The 17,790-nt window shown below is 43.3% G+C and overlaps 1 protein-coding gene across 1 annotated transcript in view; it reads left to right on the forward strand.

Annotated features, from left to right (window-relative positions):
- The window catches only part of NRXN3 (neurexin 3), a 1,496,747-nt gene that overhangs the window by 81,145 nt on the left and 1,397,812 nt on the right, over window positions 1-17,790 (forward strand). Inside the window, exon 3 of the mRNA XM_053673404.1 lies at window positions 16,716-16,733. Coding sequence (XP_053529379.1) covers window positions 16,716-16,733 — 18 coding nt within the window. The remainder of the gene's footprint in view (window positions 1-16,715; window positions 16,734-17,790) is intronic.

Consider the following 17,790-nt stretch of genomic DNA (forward strand, 5'->3'; position numbering starts at 1 on the left):
TGTGAAGTTCAGGGATGTGATGAAGACACTCCAAGGTGTCACAGAATTCCAAGGAGTCACAGGGTTCCAAGGCTGTTTTTGGACCCAATTCTCAGGCAGGTCTCCCAGGCTGAGTTTGCTGGCCGAGAGCCACTGTTAGAGTTGGTGGACTTAGGGCTGAGTGTAGCTTAGTGCCCACCTCTAGTCATATTATTGAGTGTGGCCTCAAAGATGCCATCTTAATTTCACAGAGATCTTAAGATTTATCACCTGCTTATTTTGATTGACTACATTTAAAAATCATGATGATGATGAACTAATTCTCATAAGTGATTTTTACTTGCCATGACAGGCACTGGAGTAAGTGCTTTCAAATGTGACTTCCTTTAATTCTCCCAACCACTCCTACCAGGAGGGTCTACCATTATTTTCCCAATTTTATAGAGGAGGGAACTGAAGTTGAAGGGAGAAAGCAATCTGTCTGCCTAAGAAACGGGTCCAGGAGATTGATCTGGAGACTGAGCTCTCACTCTGCTCCACCTTCAATCTGACTTCAGACAGTGGTTTCTGAGGCCCTCGATGACCTGACCCTGTTCTCTGCTGGCCCAGTGTGGGTGCCTCTAGCATGCAGGGTACCACCTTTCTTCTCTTTGCTGGCCTGTCTTATGACTTGTCTGTCCCTGCACTTGACTGATTTTGATCCTGATTCAGATACATGTTGCCAAGAGAAATACATGAGCTGTCCTGGACTGATGCGGACACCGGCCTGCAGTGTCCATGTCATTATGGATGAAATGAGACACTCACACAGACTACTGAGTCGGGTGGAGGAAAAGGGACAGCATGGCTTTTTCTCTCAAGGGGAGCCAAGGGACAGCATGGCTTTTTCTCTCACCTCCTTTTATGAAACTATGACCTAGAAATACAAGGTAACTTACAGTTGGCCACTCAGCTAGAAATTGGCCTGGGGACTGGGACTAAAGACCAGATATTCTAATTCTCAGTCTGGAATCTGTTCCCTACATCACACTGAGAAAAAAAATATGTGGCTCAAGAGAGTTGATTGATTCAAAAGAACATGGAGCCCTGGCCAGGCTCAGTTGGTTGGAGCGTCACCCTATAACTGAAAGGCTGAGGGTCTGATTCCTGGTCAGGGCACATACCTAGTTTCCAGAATTGATCCCCCATTGTGGTGGGTACCATCTCTGGTCCGGGTGCCTAAGGGAGGCAACTGATCAATGTTTCTCTCTCACATCGATGTTTCTCTCTCTCTCTCTAGCTCTTTAAAAAAAAGCAATGAAAAAATATCCTCAGGTGAGGATTAAAAAAATAATAATAAATTAAAAAAAAGAACATTGATTGCCAAGCATAATTTGTAGTGATCAAAACAGCTATGGTGCCTGTCTTCATGGCCCTGAAAAATTAGAAGAAAATATAGCTATGGAAAACCAATAAATGTGTATTTACAATTGTGGTGAGTGCTCTATAGGTAGAAAGAATAGGGTGAAGGATGACCTAATGAGACAAAAGGGTGTATAGGAAGGCCCCTCTGAGAAGGTGACCCATAAAGAGGAGAAGGAACAGGAAAAAAGCGATGGAGAGAGGCTGTATATGTTCCTTGTCACTTGCTTGGCCTAAGGGCAAGGTTGACTCCTCTAACTAATATCCATGACAGGAAATATGTCTCTTTTATATATTTGTTTGGGATATGGTTACTGAGCAGTGTGGATGGGTGGAGGGGAGGATGGATAAGGGACTGGTGATGGGGAAAGAGAGAGGCTGTCAGTGTGATGGAATGAGGATAGCTGGTCTTGTCTTGTGCGTGAGCCCCTCCATCCAGGGTTCAGCCCCTGAGATGTGGAGACTTGGGGGTGATATTTCTCTCCAGAGGAAGCTGTTTGTGGAGCAGGTGAAGATGAAAAGCTGCTGAAACAAGAAAACCACAGTGACTGTTGTGTGATGCTAGCAGGAAGAGGCTTGCTCCTCACATAGCTGCAAAGCCCAGAAATCAGCTTGAGCGTTTCCAAAGAGCTACCCTTTCTTCCTAGCACTGACCATATCTCTAGGACCTGCCCTCCCAGGGCCTCCTGGCTGCCACAGGGTGTTTCTTTGCTATGGGAAGTGGAATAGGGGTTGTTTTGACCAATCCATGCATGGATTTGACCAATCCATGCAAATGTGCTCTTGTTACCAGGCACATTTATATCCCAGGATGTCTAAAAAACTCTCAGCTTGGAACAACAGGGGTACAGTCTGAGGATTGGTGTCAACTTGACCCAAAATAGCCTAATATTTTTTGAACATTTTTGTGTTTCAGGCACTTTGTGAGTAGATTTACCTGGTTATCTCCATTTTAGATGAAAAGCCTGAAGCACAGAGACACTCTGCAGTCTACCCTCAACCTAGTGGAGCAGACACACAAAGGGGCTAGAATATAGTTTTACCATTCCCCAGAAAATGAGAAAAATAACCCTAGTGCAGGAAATTTATTGTAAAGTCACATTTAAAAAAAATTCTGAGATTATACCCTTTCATTTGGGGATTCTTAATATGCCTTTTATTTTAAAGAAAATATGGTAATGCAAAGTGTCAGGGGATTTTTATTCTTTCTTGGCAAAATAAAAATATAATTATTCTATGCTAGTTTCCAGAATTGCTTTAAATATGTTACAGATTAATAAAATCTATTATTTAGAGAACCACTGTTGAAGGCAATAGCTGGTTTCTATGTTATCTTCTTACTAGGAATAGGGTATTTGTACAATTTTACTCACTTTCTATTCTGAACTTTTATCAGAAAAAATTTCCACTGGACAAGACCTCTGAGATCATATAATTTATTTATCTTTAGCATTTACCAAGATGTTTTGATTGCACATTTTGATCTTGAGACCTTTCAACTCTATGTTGGCATAATCAGAATTATACAAACACTAAAACATTCTTTATCGAGGGAGTATTTTTCAAAAGCAAACAATGTAAGGCTCATAATTCTTCAACTCATTTTCTCCTTGGCATAGTTAAACCATTTCTTATTTTTCCAATTCATTTATAGTTTACGGAGTTCTTTTTAACAAGATCAGTTCTGCTCCATGCATCTTCCCCAGTGAAGATTTGATTCATCGATCAGTTGTTTTTTTGTGTGTCTATCAAATTTTGCCCTTATAGCTTCTAGCATTGTGGACGTTCTTTTGTGGTCGTTATTCCTACCACATCCAATTTTCTCATGTCACATTTGCTGGTCTAAATTTTGTTGTGAATGTTTGATTCTTCCTTCAATTTTTCAGTCAATAACAAATTTCACCATGTGCATTTTTAGCTGCTGCCACTTCCACTTTGTGTTGATTTTTTTTTCCCTGACAGCTCTGATTTTTTTCCCTAGGTTCATTTTTGCAGTTTGAAGAACCACTTCCTACAACTAAAGTCAGTCTCTTCCCTGGGTTTTTTTTTTTTAAACATACATGAGGGGTCACGGCATCAGGGTCAAAATATCTTGTGTCATTAACAGAGACCAGGGGTCCAGGATTAAGAAACTGGCCCAAGGCCATAGATAAAGTTAGAGAGTTCTGCTGGGTCATTTTAGACTACACAGCTCCTCTAATTCAGAGAAGGGCAGAACAAGAATGTGAAATTGGGATGATCTTGATGGCGTGTCTGCCTCCTCCCACCCTTCACCCCTCAACTGCTCTTTAGAGCCTGACAGAATTCCCATTGAACTGCCACCCTAAGAAACAGCAGCTGGGGCCTAGGTTCGAAGCCTCTTGGCATCTCCTTGCTCCCTGGCTGAGCCGGCCTTAGACTGTGTGTGCACTTGGGCTTGATTTACGGACAAGCCGGACTAGCAAGGGAAAAAAATCCTCTCTTGTGAAAATCAGGTCACTGGCAGAGTTGGGGAGGAGAGGGAATCAGGCCTTGTTTGCCCATCCTTCAGTTTACCTGCCTTGCTGGAAGCAACCAGGGTGGAGGCCAACCAGGGTGTCCCTGGGAACAGACATTTGGGGTTGGGGTTAGGGGAAGGCAGTACCCACATACATGTTCAAGTGTGGTTGTGTGTGAATGTGAAAGTGGCCTGTGTCCCAGCAACTGGGGACTCCCCCCATCCCAGTGCATTTGTCTGGATTACTCTAAGGGGAATATTAGTGTTGCCTAATAACAGCTTCAGATTTATCCAGGGATTTGTGTGATTAATTCTCAAGCAAAGTACAGCAGATAGATTAGAGCTCAGCCTGTGCGGTCTGTCTACACCACCCATTCCCTGTCCTTTCTAACTGGTGTTAGGGGAGGTTCTCCTCATTCTTCCTTTTTGTCCTGATTGTTGAAGGCTCTCATGTTTAGACCCCCACCGTAAGGTGGCTGAAAGCATTTTTCACCACTATAATGCATGAGTGAGTGTCCAGGAAGACAGTGAAGTCTTTAAGTTCATGTTCTTGTTCCTCTATGGGAGCTGCAGAGAAGGGGCCACCACTGTAGTCTTTGTGCTGGTTTCTTCTCCCAGACTCCTGTCAAGGCATTGGTGCCCCAACTGTGGCCCAGCAGGGACAGTAGTGAACTGACACATAGGTGACTGGAGTTCTGGTTTCAGCTTGAACACTGTCCAGCTGGGTAGACATGTCAATTCCCCTCTGTCTTGGGTCTGTTTCTCTCATCTGAGCCTCAGTGGATCCTGCATAACTTTATGGCATTGATCACAGTTATAATTAAATAACCAACTGTCTAGTTATATGGGGCTCCTCTGTCCAGCTAGGCTTGAAGCTCCAAGAGTGGAGAACTCATGTCTATCTCACTAATCTGTCATCGCCCCAGCACCTAGCACAGTCCAGTGGCATGAATCTGTGTAACAAATATGTGTCAGTGGGTTGTAAAATGAAAGGGATGAGTCTGCTTGACTGCTTACAACTGAACTTCTGAAATTTCCTGCATGTCCTCTACTCTGTTCTCCTTGAAACAATCCCATGATACCCCCATTTTTATGTTTCTACTGTTTTTAACTATAGTACCACAGGAGTAACAACATAAAAATGGTAATTAATAATATTTATAACTTAAAAGGCATGTTTTCAATACATAATATGTGGAGTTCCTTTCCCATCTTCTTGCTTGATCTCTATCATTCCTGGCTATGGAGTGCCTCATGGTCTGGGTCCCCAAGCTGCCTCTGGAAAGGCCTATGGGGTCCTGTTGACAACTTCAGGAGGGGACTGGTAATAACTAGGGGGCTACATGCATGGTCCTCAGACTCCAAAGAAGATTTTTTTTTTTAGGTCCAGGGCAAACATTGTACTAATTTCACACCAAGAAAACTTTACAAAGGGAAGAAACCAATCTTGCTCGTTTTCTGAAAGTGGAAGGAAGGGAGGAGGATGATGGAGAGCAGAAAAGCTGACAGGGGCTTAGTAGTGAGAGAACCTTCAGTTAGGGCTACTTGCCTTCTCCAGAGGGTTCCCAGGTCTCTAGAAGACTCCTATTTTCAGAGTGAGGACTTTTGTAGAAGCCTTCAGTGGAAAGTCTCCAACTTACCTGAGCCAGTATGTGACCCATGGCAGGCACTGCTAATCAGTCATGACCTCCTCTTTCTTCCAGGCCCACATGAAGCCTCAGACTCTTTCTTAACACACTACTCCAGGGTGTCACAAATCAAAGAAAATGGACTAACGTGTGCTGAGGGTGGTGCCAGGCAGATCGTTAGGCATTTTATATGCATTTGTCTCTTTATTATCTTCACAAATCTCAAATTGATATGATCCCCATTTTCCAGATGAAATTCAAGTAACTTAACCAAGGTCTCATAATAAATAGCAAAGCTGGTATTTGAGCTCCAAGTTTATGGTCTTTCGGGTACACTATATGCCCAGCCCTCAGGGGCGTCAATCTGACCACTGGCTGGCTTTGGCAACGTGTTCTTATAAGATTTCTCTCCACTTAATTGTTGCTGTCCATCCTCTGAGGGCCGCTTCAAGGTTTCTTCAGCAAAGATTTAGAAGCATTCTCTGTCAACCCTGAATCCCCCATCAGTGCTAAGTGTGATAAAAGATGACCAGATACAGCTGCCCTACCATGTTTATGTCCTTTCTTGGCTTATTGGATTGACTAACTACATCACCCACAGTTATTTTGAGTCTCCAGTGCCTAAGTCAGTGTCTGGCATGCAGTAAGTGGTCAGTAAATGGTAGCTGTTTTGAATTCAACCAGACACAAAGGCTCGCTATGGGAACAAAAAAAGGGTGAGGATAAAGGCTTATGAAAAAAGAGCCTTCCCAGCTGTTCTGGGAACCTTACAGCCAGCCTTTCTCAAACTGTTCAGTGAGATGTCACTAGGTGTTTTACAGAGAAGGAGGTGTCCAATGTTTCAGACCTCTGGGAAAACTGAATATTTCACACTGTGTCTCAGTGCAGGTGAGGCTTTCTACAGTCTTGCCGTAGAGATACTTGATTAGCTTTGTTTAACTCTCTGTTTCCTAAATTTATTTGACCACAGAATATTTTTTGGAGGGGGGTAGTGGCAAGGAACTCCTATTCACTTCTTGCTGGATGTTTTATTTTCGTGGAATTCGGTTGTGGATATGTTGCCCCAACTTATAGTTCTTTCTCTGAAGTACAGGCCCCGGGGTCCTGCCCCACAGCAGATGTCATGGTCACTTTAAAATGCTTTATGACTATCAATTTTTTCCCTCAGTTTTCTACACTTGTTCTTGAGATTTGCCTTTATATCCCATAGGGTGGTAGATTTGGGCGATCAGACCAGTGAGAGAAGAATAAATAGGGAACTGCAGGAAGGAAAAGGGCTTTGGATTCAGAGAAACAGAGTTTAAGTCCTGGCTCCTGCTTGTGAGTTGAAGGGACTTGAGGATATTAACTTCTCTGAGCCTTGGTTTTTTTATCTGTTAAATGAGGATAATAGTCGTCTACATCAGGGTTAAATACACATGCACAAGAGGCTTCCGTGGTCAGCTGACACATAGAAGTCTTCAGTAAATGGCAGTGATCGCTGAACTTGTCTTCTGGTCATATTTTTGAATTTCTTTTATAATATTATTGTGAATAGGGACCCTACTCAATCTTTTTTTTTTTTTTGACACCAGGATCAAGCATAGTGGCTAGTAAGGAAATGCCACTCAGTTAAAGTTTCTGGAGTGAATAGATGAATGGCATAGCACTTTCTTTTTCACAAAATGCTTCCATGTTTATGGTCTCATTTAGTCCTCACTGCAACCTGGACATGTAATCAGTGTCATTGTTCCCACAAGTATGGGTGTGAAAACTGAGTCTCAGAGAGGCTGAGTGAGTTGCCTAAAGTCTCAGCTAGTACTGGGATGAAAAGTTAGGCCTCAAAACCAGGGCTTCTGTGAGCAAAATGTGCCATATATACACTGTGTTCAGCCTTTAAAATAAAGGAAATTCTGACACAAGCTATAACATGAATGAACCTTGAGGATATTGTGCTAAGTGAAATGAGCCAGACGCAAAAGGACAAATGCTGTATGATCCCACTCATCTGAGGTTCCTAGAGTAATAACATTAATAGATACAGGAAGTAGAATGGTGGTTGCCAGCAGGTATGGGGAGATATTATTTCATGGGTACAGAGGTTCAGTTTTGCAAGATGAAAAGAGTTCTGGAAGCGGATCGTGGCAGTGGCTGCATGACAATCTGAATGCACTTTGTGCCCTTGAACTATACACTGAAAATGAGTAAATAGTAAATTTTATGTTAGGTTATTAATTTCCCACCATAAAAAATTAGAAAAACAAAACTAAACCCCTGGCTTCTGATCCCAAACCCAGGACTTTTTCCTGTTATCCACAGCAGGAAAAACAAAACAAAATCCCCTACAGAAGAGCTTCAGTAGGCGTCTTCTTCCAAGGCTCTTTTTTGTACTGAATTGTAGAATTTGCAGAACTCACCTCCACTGGAACCCTGGGAGACCCACCTATGTCTTTCAGACGATAATTCCAATTGGCATAAGCCCTGAGGGGTTAGTCTCTCCCGCGAGAAAGAAATCTTAGAAAGAGGACAGATCTTCTTTCTCAAGGAAATCACTTGGGTCAAGTAATGCAATAATTATGATTTGCCAACATTGATCAGTACTTTCTCTGTACCAGACTTCATCTTGGTACTTTTGCATGCATTATTTCCTTATAACCCTTACACCAGTTCTACAAGGTATGTAGATTATCTCCATTTTACAGATGGGGATATAAGGGTTCAGACAGGATTGTTAACGTGCCTAAGATCAAATATATAGTATTTATTAGAGCCAGGATTTCTGAGCCAGGATATCCGAGTGTTTCTGACTCCAGAACCCTGTGCTGTCGGCAGGGTGCAGAAAAATTGAAGATGTCTGCATCTAGGCTGTTTCTGCAACATGCGGATATATTCCTCTCTGTCCTGCTAGATGATGGGACATCCTATCATTTAGATCATTTAGGTCAGTTTCTCTCTTGATATCCTTGTATTCTCTGTGCTACAGGTATGTACCTCTCTTGCTGAAGGGCCATGCTCATTTAAGGAGGTCAGCATCTATTTCTTTACCTAGGAAGATGGCATTTGGGCCCTGACCCCTGGCAGTGTCCATCTGCTGTGAGGACTTTTTAAAGCCCTCAGCCTGTTGGGTTGGGAGCCTTTCGTAGGTGCCAACCTCATGACCTAAGGCTAGAAAGTATTATTTAGCTGGAGATGACTTCTGTTTGCAAGGCTTAAACAGCTCAATAGAAGCTCAACTTGGCACTTTCAGTTTATAAGGGATTATGTCAACAAGCCAGCAGGGACACTAATATTAACAGTTTCAGTAAGTTTTTGTTGAATGTTTACTCTTTGCCCGGCGTTGTGCTAAGCACTTTATATGGATCATCTCATTTGATCCTAACAGTCATATAAATTAGGTACAGTCAGTTCTGCTATAATGTGTGTTTTGAAAATGCAAATTTGTCCCAATGCAATTGATATATTAGGGAACTATTTGAGCATAATAATTCCGCTTTTGATTATGCATGACTTCATCCATAAGAAACACTGGGTGGAGGCAGAAAGCTGCAGCTGGCTGACTCCAGCTGTGTAGGGACACCCAAAGTGCACACACCTGGACACGAGGCAGCTGCTTCGGTCCCCCTGTGTGTGGTGAGCCACACCCACATGACTTCGGGTGACCCTCCCCTTACTACAGCACAGCTTGCAAACTCCCCACTTTCACATGCAAACTTCACGTCCTTTTCAAGTGCCACACTTCTTGTTGTATTTACGTGTTTCTTAACCATGTAACATATATAAAATGGGTTCCTGTCTTTTATTGTTATTTAATATTTTTATGGGACAATAATGTACATGATTTCGTAGGGCTGTTGTGAGGATAAAATGAGTTAATACATGGAAAGCATTGAGCAGTAAGCACTCAATTATTTTGGTATCATTTCCATGATACAAGTATGAAATTCTGAGGATTTTTAAACTTGTAGTCTGTCATTCTGTCAAACAACATCTTGAATCGACTTGCTAAAGGACACAATAAAACATCAAAGTACAACACAATTGTTGCTCTTAAAGACATGTCTTAAGACATGAACACAGGAAAAATTGAGAATGACAACTGTGAAAGTTGCCACTATCTTTATTATGTGTCACTGATGATGTTTTGGGGGTTTGGGGACCCCAACCCCATTTTTCCTAATAAGCCCTGTGCTTTTCACCATGCTATTTTGCAGAGCACAGTGACTTCTAGAAATTCATAGGAGGAGCTCTGAGTACCTTGCTAGCAGAACTGACTCTACTACCAATTATTCCCATGCAACTGAAGAAGAAAGTGAAGCTAAGAATTTGACAAAAGCATTTTTAATCACAAGTGGCAAACCACGATTTAAACCCAAGGTTGCCTTATCCCCTTGTCTGCGCTCAGAATCCCGAAGGCATAAAAAAATAGGAGTGCCGCTGTCTGCACTGATCTCTGATTTTGTCTGTAGCAGGTAGACTGCCTCTCTCCCCACCTGTCAGTCAAGCTCTAATTCCTCGAGCCAGAGTCACTGCATGTACACGAGGGCCCCTCAGGTGTTGGGGCACGGCAGTGACCTGGCCCACAGTGCCGTCCTTGTTTCTTCCTGCCTCTCACTTGCTCCTCTCCCTGCCACTTCCTTCCCTGGCTGGCTGGCGCCTGACGCAGCAGCTCCCCTTCCTCTCTAGCTTGTAATCTGGAGTTATTAGCATCAAGGAACAAAAGCAAACAGCACCAGGGCTTGAGGGGGCTCAGTCTTCGACAAAGGTGGATAAATGGGCTCTGTGTCGGGGATGAAGCTAGCCCCACCTGGCCTTTTGTGGAGAGACAACTCTTCCTGTGTTTGAAGAGCTCAGACACCGACAGCTGGAAAGAACCTGGGACGCAGGAAACCCAGCCTCTTCACTGGTACAAGTTTGCTTTAGCTCCCAACTAAAAAAAATCATTTCTGTGTTTGTTCCTGAAGGAAAGGAAAGAAACCTGTGCTCATTCTCCCCATTACGGATAAGAAAAATAGGCTCTTTTGGACATGCAGGCTTTGCTTTTATTTACTTATTTTTCGATAATGGGTGTGATCCTGGGTGGAAGGCCTGCCTTGATATTTATAGTCCTGGGGCAGGAATATACACAAGGCCACCACCAGGCAGCCTCCATTCTCTCTACCTCTAGTACCACTAAGGCCTACATTTGTGTGCACACCTGGCCTGCAAAAGTCCGCAGATCCTGCAAACAGCCTCCCCTCCTTGGCCATTTTTTTACTCTAGAGCAGCGGTCTCTAACCTTTTCGGCACAAAGGACCAGTTTTGTGGGAGACAATTTTTCTACAGACCAGGGTGGTGGGGATAGTTTCAGGATAATTCAAACTGATTATATTCAAATTTACCTCCTTTTGTGTTGCCTGGTTCCTCACAGGCTGGACCATGGGTCAGGGACCCCTGCTCTAGAATACATACACCAGTGGGTTGGGCTGCTTTTGGGAGAATGCACCCAGGGAAGAGGGTGCATGTGGATGGCATCCATTTGGGCAAGAAGTTCTGAGCACTGGAGTGTCCTCTACATGAGGACCACAGCAGGTACTGCTGGTTCTGGGTGGGAACATCCATTTGGCCCCATGGACTCCTCTCTTCCTGGGGTGGGATCTGGCTGCAGAAGGGCAAAGAACAGGCTCATATGAAGCAGGTAGCCCAGAGCAGGGGCTCCAGTATCCAGGCCCAAGGTCATACTGCATCTGACCTTTTCCTTCTATCCTAAGCTGTGCCTTTTTCTCACTTCTGGGAGATGCCCAGCATTCTAGTTCCTAATTTGTAATAGCTTAATGGGTACCTGTTCTAGTTTGAGACAATTTATTTTATTACAGAATATAGCTTGACCCTTATCTGATGTGTTGCTACTCTGAGTATGAGAGGTATTAATAATGATAGAGCCTCTGGGTCTTAGTTTCCTTGCCTGTAAAATGGGATGAATAGTGTTCTTACCTGTTAGGGGTGGGATGGGAATGAAATAAGATGTAATATAAAGAATTAAATAAAAATCATATAAAGAATGAAATACAACTTAATAAAATATAAAAGAATTAAATAAAATTAAATATAAAGCACTTGCTATAATGCCCAGCACACAGGGAATGCTCAACAAGTGTGAGCTTTGTTATGATCAGTATGACTTTGTGCCAGGGACACACAGACATTATCCCCTTTTATGGTCACATTCAGCCTCTGATGTGTGCTGCTGGACACAGTAATTGGCTCAGGACTAGACATGTGACCTCAGCCAAACTGAAGGAGACTTCCCCAGAAATTTTTCTGGAATGATCAGGAAATAGGCTGCTCTCTTTTCTCTAGAGCTGCCAGGTTTCATCTTTATTATCCCCTGGAGACAGCCCACATGGTAATGAGGCCAAAAGCAAAGAAAACAGGCTTTCTCCATGTAGTAAGGGGGTGAAGCTAGACCCAGAGTCCATCCTAGCTCTGCCCCTCTGTGCACAGGGATGTGCCTTGACTTCTCTGAGCCTCAGTTGTCTCATGTGTAAATGGAGATACTAATGGAATCTATCTCAGTGAATTGTATCAATTGAGATGAACTAGTCACTATTCAACACATATTGACGAACACCTGTTAGAGGCCAGACCCTGCTTGAACTCTGGGCATACAAGTGTTTAATAAAGCAGATGATACTTCTTTTCTCATAAAACTTGTGATTTAATGGGGGGATATAAAAAATAAAAACATGGACCCAGCATGTAATGTCAAATAGTGATTAGGGCCATGATGAAAGGAGAAACAGAGTAAGGGGTGGAGGAGGGTCCCTATTTTCAAAAAGGTGGTTGAAGAGGCCTTTCTGGGGAAGTTGTATCTGAGCTGAAACCTGAAGAAAGTGAGGAACAGTTTTACATATGCCTGACAAAGACTGTTCAGGCAGGGCAACAGCAAAGGCACAGGCTCTAGGCAGGGCCTGCTCAATTAGTGTTAGTTGCTTCTACTGCCATCAGAGCATGACTGAGGACTGGCTCACGTAACAGGGCATCTTTCCTTTCCCATCCTTAGGTTTGGCATTTACACTGACCTGGGTGGATGGCAGGTACTCAAAAAAAACAACAACAAACAAACAAACAAACAAAAAAACCTAGGGGGAAAAATCCTGATGAAAACAAATCCTGCCCCAGACTGCAGCCACCTCTCTCTTAGGAATGTCATGCTCAGACGAGGGGCAGGGAGGCAACCCAGAAAAGGAAGGATTTTAAAGCTTCCACCACCCTTTGCCTTCATGACCCGAGAAGAAGTAAATCGGGGCCTTCTTACATTCCTACCTCCACTCAGTACCCCACAGACACTTACAGCGTCTTCAACAACTTCGGCCACAAGTGTGGATGATCAGCATGGTTATTTTAAAGTTCAAAGGAACAATTTCTTGCAGTTTGGGGAGATCTGCTTTTTCTAACTGCAGGCCTGGGAGTCGGGGTTTGGTGGGGGGAGGACCCTCCATCTGCCACTGTTGCACTTGCAGAGTATAGCTTAGCCTGGGGAGCCTTTCCGTCACCCTTCATTTGGACTCGAACATCTCAAGAGGCAGGAGCCTGAGATACCCTCCACTTGCCACTTCCACACACCCCCAAATCCCTGGAGGAGCTTTGGGAAGCATGGAGCAGGCTGCCTCCTGCAGGCAAGGCCCAGCCAAACCTTCCGGGACCCCACCCGGTGAACTCTGCCTTGGGTCTGACCTATTTTCTAGGAGAGAAAATAGAATATAGATTTACATGCTGTGGCACTCTGGAAAACTACAGGCCCAGCAGTGTGAGAAAATCAAACAGCAGGAGGGAGCAGAAAAGGGCTGGCAGGGCTGAGGATGCCATCTCCCCTGAATCAGTCACATCTGGTTGTCAACTGCCTCTGCTTCTCCAATTTTCCCCCACTTTCTAATCTATTTAAAAATTTATGTACACACACACACACACACACACACACACACACACACACACACACACACCCCCCCCCCTGCACACACACATTGCCTCTTGCCAGTTCTGGGGCTCAGTGCTGCTCTCTCAAACACAGACCTCAGACTGTATATCAACAGCAGCTACAGACAGAGGGCACTCGAGGGGTGATTCCCTTGGAAACAGAAGGCAGCAAGGCATGGAGTCCAAACCACCCCAGCTGCATTCTGGGACAGACTGCCTTGCTGTGTGACCATCAGAAAGCTTGGGGTGGTTTTTAAAAAATATTCTTATCCCCTCCTATATGAAGGTAACCAAATTACCAGCTAACATTGACGGAGGGCTTTCCATATGTTAGGTACTCTTCTAAGCTCCTACAACAACCTTGGAAGGTAGGAACTATTATCACACCCGCTTTATGGATAAGGAAACTGCACTAGCTGTGAATTCTCATGACCTTGTCTGTGTCACATGCCTGTCTTTGGAGCTAAGGTGGGGGTAGTGGTCATCTCTACCAAGCCATATGGATTAAGGGTAGGAACGGGGGGGGGTCCCAAGAAGACAACTGGGGCTTGCTATAAAAAGGAGAAAATGATGCTTGTCAGACAATACAGTAGATGAATACTGTTGAAGTTCTGTTCCCCACCCTGTGCCCACCCCACTGCCCATCCCCCTGCCCATTCCACTCCTACCTTCGTCATTTCTTTCTGCTGGTCAGACTGAATGCAGAGACTCAGGTAAATCAGATGGTATAGTGTCTCTCTGTTCCTCAAACTGGACAGAACCCTCAGAACTACCTCTAGCTTGATGCCACAGCTGAAGATGAATTTGGATCCCGACCCCTCGTTAAAGTGGGGGTTTCTTGGTGGTCATTTTTTATGCATACGACTAGAACTGAGCCAAATTAAAGTTTGAGGAAGGGAAACACAAGATATAAGATTGGGGTTTGTTTTGTCTTCTGCTAATGCTCACCCAGAACTTGCTAGCTCCCTCTGGCCCCACTTCCTCCTGAGGAAAGGGGAGGGGGGAGAGACCACCCAGAGGAAGGGAAGCCAAGAGGTTTTCACTCACAAATAGAAGAGTCGAACCTAAATCACCAAAAGAAATACAGTTTAATTCCTGTGGTCTCCTGGCATTTCCAGGGAGCCATCTGGTCAACATTTTTTAGTAATTCTGTCTGTGGTAATTCAAAATGATAATAATCAGAGCAACTACCATTTATAGTGTTTGCCTTGTACAGAGTTAAGTGCTTTACAAGTATTTAATCTCATTTAATTCTCATAACACTGCCATGAGGGAGGCTCTGTTTTCTCTCTGTTTTAAGCTGAGGAAAGGACTCAGAGAGAGTTCAGTGATTGACCCAAGGCCATTGAGCAGGCTGGGAGCTGAACCCAGACCTGTCTGTCTCTGAAATTTAGGATTGTAACCACAATGCCCAAATGGACAACTTAGTATTGGAAGAATTTTGGGTTTCTGACGCATCCTGTCTCCCTTGGGTCTTGGTGCCCCTAAAGAACATGTTTCAATGAATGATGGTGTTGACACTCCTACCACTGAACTCTACCACACATAAATAATTTGATATCCTGTTTAATGAAGGGGTATTTTAACAATTGCTATCCTAGGCAAGCCATCAGACATAGTTAATGGCCCTGCTTAGTTATTTATGCAGAATGTTTTCTCTTCTCATCTCTTCTATTTTGCCTCTTTTCTTCCTCCCCCTGCCATTCCACCCCTAAATCTAATAACTCATCAGAAAACTTGAAAGGGGATGTGGCTGAGGAATGAGTCAGTGCTCTCTAGAAGTCTCTTTGGGCAAATACTGCTTTTAGGGAATATAGGGTGTAGGTTGGAGAAATGCTCAGCTGTTACTATGAACATGCTCCTCTCAGATGCTGAGGCACAATTCTGTTAGGTTGGTGCCTGGATTTTTCTGGGGCAAGAGCCCTAAGGAACTTCTTGGAACTTGACAAATCTAATGGCAGCAAATTAGAGGCACAGAGGATAACCCATAACCCACTCAAGGGGTAGCTGGTAGGCATTCACCCAGCTCCCTTCTGGCTTCAGGGTGCTCATTTGGCTTGCAAACTGAATTTGGTTTTCATAATTCCCTCGAGTGACTTGGGTTTCACTTGAATGAATGGTGAGCTGGGTGGGATTCAAAACATCTAGGGTCTTTTCTAGGCTCTCTCTCTGAACTACTTGTGTGACCTTAGCCATGTTTCTCATCCTCCATCTTAACAAAAAAGAGTAAAGTAGATAATGTTCACAGACATCCCAAATTCACCATTCAGTGATTCCAAGCCAATCAGTCACCCAGGATCACCCAAATGGCCAGTGGTTTCCGGAAATAACCTTGTTCTTTCTCCTTGGCTGTAGCATAACCTCAGGATTGGGTCCAGGGGTTTTAACAATGCTCTGGGCTGCTCTTAGTTTGGCTTCTCTAGCATGATTCTGTTTCACATTTGAGGGTAGAAGGAGGAGATGTTCATGGAGACGATGGGAGTGAACTGTTTTTCATTTCTGAAAGTTTATTGGCTTAATTCAAAGATCTACCTTCCCACGGCTGGGTGTTTATTTGTAGATATCAAAAGTGATTTCAAATGGCAATTCCTGTCATTAATGATGGAGTGAAAGCAAAGAGAGAAATTAAAGGAGCAGGCAGAATTTCAATGTCAGGCAAATGATCTACTCACACTCAATCCCACGTGCACACACTGCTGTCTGTGATGAAGAAAGGTCATTGGGAATACTGGGGAGGGAGAGAATTATGAATGTTCTGTGATCTGTGTCCTTCAGTCCTATGTGATGAACAATGCTGCAACTGGCTCTTAATTCTTATGCCTCTTTTTCTTTGTTCCTCAACAGAGTGATTTATTATTATTTTTTTCTCTCTACTGGGAAACCTTCCTTGACTCCATGTCCAGTGTTCTGTATCTGGAGGGGAGGGGGATTTGCTTGGGCATTGGTATGCAGAAATCAATCAGAATATTTTAACTGATATTCTTGCAGGATTCCAGTCTGCTCAGCCCTTTGGAGCCCTATCTGATTCCAGGATGTTGTCTTTCCGGACAGATGTGAAGCTCATCTCTCTTGCTACATGCACAGTGAACAGGGAGCTTGGCCCCTCAGCTTGCATGGGTGGTTTTTGGGTGAAGGTAGAACTAAGTGCTCAGCAGCTGATCACTTTTGGGACCTTGCATGAACTTGATAGTCATGCAAGCGCACATTGCATTGCGTGTGTGTGCTGCTAACACTCTTCTTCCTTTTTTCTCTCCCTTTCTCTCCTCTCCCTTTCCCCCTTCTTGAAAATGCTGCCACAGATGTCAGTCAAGGTCCAGGTGAGTCTTTGTGTCTGCACAGCTGCCCTGTAACTTTCCTTTCTGCCAGGTTGTGCATGTTTGACTCTGAGTGAGACCTTTTCCTAGGGACTGTAAACACAACCAAAATCTAAATACACTGCATTTTTATTGACTTAAGGTTAGAAGAAATGCCTTGAATTGATGGATTTGTATTGGTTTTGAAGAATCATTTTAAAACCAAACAAATGCGGTTCCCATGTTTATATTCTCACTTCCTTCTGATGAATATTTCTGGGTAAATCAAAGTGTGGAAAGTGGACATTTTAAAATATATTTTTAACAGATGTTCTTAAGATATGTATTCTCCCATTTAATGCGCATTTTGCTTTGTCCTCCATAAATCTGTTTACCTTCTATAGCTTTGTGTGATTGAAAGTTGAAGATATGACATACTCAGCATGGAAAATATGGTGTGGGTAAATGAAGGTTTCTTTCTTTTTATTCTAAGAAATGGCTTTTCCATAATGAAATTAGCAATGTTTTTTTTCTTGGTTATGTAACTAATACATGCTCACTGTAAAAAATACACTATTTTTATAAATCAATGAAGAAATGGAAGAACCATCCTTATGACAATTGTGTGTTTCTCTTTTTTTAATGCATACTCAGGCAGAGTCCTAATTTTAAGCATTGTATGTGTCTAGACACATATATATGTACATACACAGAGACTCGTATGAGAGGATACAACCATTTATAGATAAGAAGCACATGATTTAGAATGGTTCAGAGATCATTCTAAATTGGCTGGAACTTTGAGTTAAGAAGAATAACCCCATCAAATAAAAAGGGAGTATCATCTCTTTTTAGATATTTCCACATGTTTTCTTATTTAGTCCTTTCAACATTTAGTTCTTGTAACAGCAATATAAGTATGGTTATATCCATTTTAATGTGAGGGAAACTTAGGGCCCAGCAGGTTAAGCAGTTTGCCCAGGGTAATAGGGCTCCTTGGTGGTAGCGATGTGATTTGAATTTAGGACTTGCACACTCCAAAGCCCATGTGTTGTTCATTGGAATACACTGAAAATCCTCA

The sequence above is a fragment of the Artibeus jamaicensis genome, unplaced genomic scaffold (assembly GCF_021234435.1).
Source record: "Artibeus jamaicensis isolate MK-2021 breed Jamaican fruit bat unplaced genomic scaffold, CSHL_Jam_final contig_851, whole genome shotgun sequence".
Lineage (NCBI taxonomy): Eukaryota > Metazoa > Chordata > Mammalia > Chiroptera > Phyllostomidae > Artibeus > Artibeus jamaicensis.